General features: G+C 48.5%; 1 protein-coding gene across 1 annotated transcript; it reads left to right on the forward strand.

Annotated features, from left to right (window-relative positions):
• The first annotated feature begins 128 nt into the window (after positions 1–128).
• On the forward strand, positions 129–688 carry LOC109508902 (ribonuclease P protein subunit p40-like). Its single transcript, XM_019858832.1, has 3 exons — positions 129–247; positions 317–403; positions 502–688. Exons 1-3 carry the CDS (start codon positions 160–162, stop codon positions 678–680), a joined length of 354 nt encoding a protein of 117 aa, XP_019714391.1. The 5' UTR covers positions 129–159; the 3' UTR covers positions 681–688.
• The last annotated feature ends 7 nt before the right edge of the window (positions 689–695 follow it).

The raw sequence follows: 695 nt of genomic DNA on the forward strand, positions 1-695 counted from the left end.
CGATGAAACATTAAGAAGTTTCCAAAGTTTCTACCTGGTCCGGAACCTTCCGCTTTATGAACTTCTGGACGAACACCTGTGCCGTGGTATGCGCTTGTCACGTGACATCTGTCACATGACCACACCCATGTCCCATTCGTTTTGCATATCGCTGACAACATGTGCGTGCGTCCTTCAGGAAGCGTGTGCGGCCTGTCCTACAAAACTCGTATTGACGAAGACAACTGTGCTTTCCTCAAGGCAAATGGTAACGGATTTAAGGAATGCGGCCACATATTATTTGTCAAACATGACGGACGTGTGTGTTTGCGTGCAGGACATCTGTGTCTGTCGCTGGACAAAGACTCCTACGAGCTGTTGGGCATTGAAGGCAAAGCATGTAAACCAAAGTCCAGCCGATACGGTGTGAAGCACTTCTCCAGAGCATCGGCAGTATTACGTGTCGTTGCTGTGCTAAAATTTAATTAGGATTTCTTGTTTTGTGATGCGGGACAAAATTAGTGGTCAGCGTGGATTTGAATGACAGAAGCATGGCTCCTGGCAGGCCACGCTACCAGCGTCTATTCAGCGGTCTGACGTCACGCCTTCCGTTAAAGATGGAATTCCTGTTGGCGCCTGCTTCAGGTGACTTCCCGTCTCATTGCCATCATGCATATTTGACAACAGAACGCACATTTTAACATACAGCCGGAGGG

Source organism: Hippocampus comes, unplaced genomic scaffold, assembly GCF_001891065.2.
Source record: "Hippocampus comes isolate QL1 unplaced genomic scaffold, H_comes_QL1_v1.1 C16688184, whole genome shotgun sequence".
Taxonomy (NCBI): Eukaryota; Metazoa; Chordata; class Actinopteri; order Syngnathiformes; family Syngnathidae; genus Hippocampus; species Hippocampus comes.

Coding starts and splice junctions, on each gene's coding strand:
- LOC109508902 (XM_019858832.1), top strand. CDS start 160: ATGTGCGTGCGTCCTTCAGGAAGCGTGTGCGGCCTGTCCTACAAAACT. Junction 248..316: donor TGCTTTCCTCAAGGCAAATG/GTAACGGATTTA, acceptor GTTTGCGTGCAG/GACATCTGTGTCTGTCGCTG. Junction 404..501: donor ACCAAAGTCCAGCCGATACG/GTGTGAAGCACT, acceptor GGACAAAATTAG/TGGTCAGCGTGGATTTGAAT.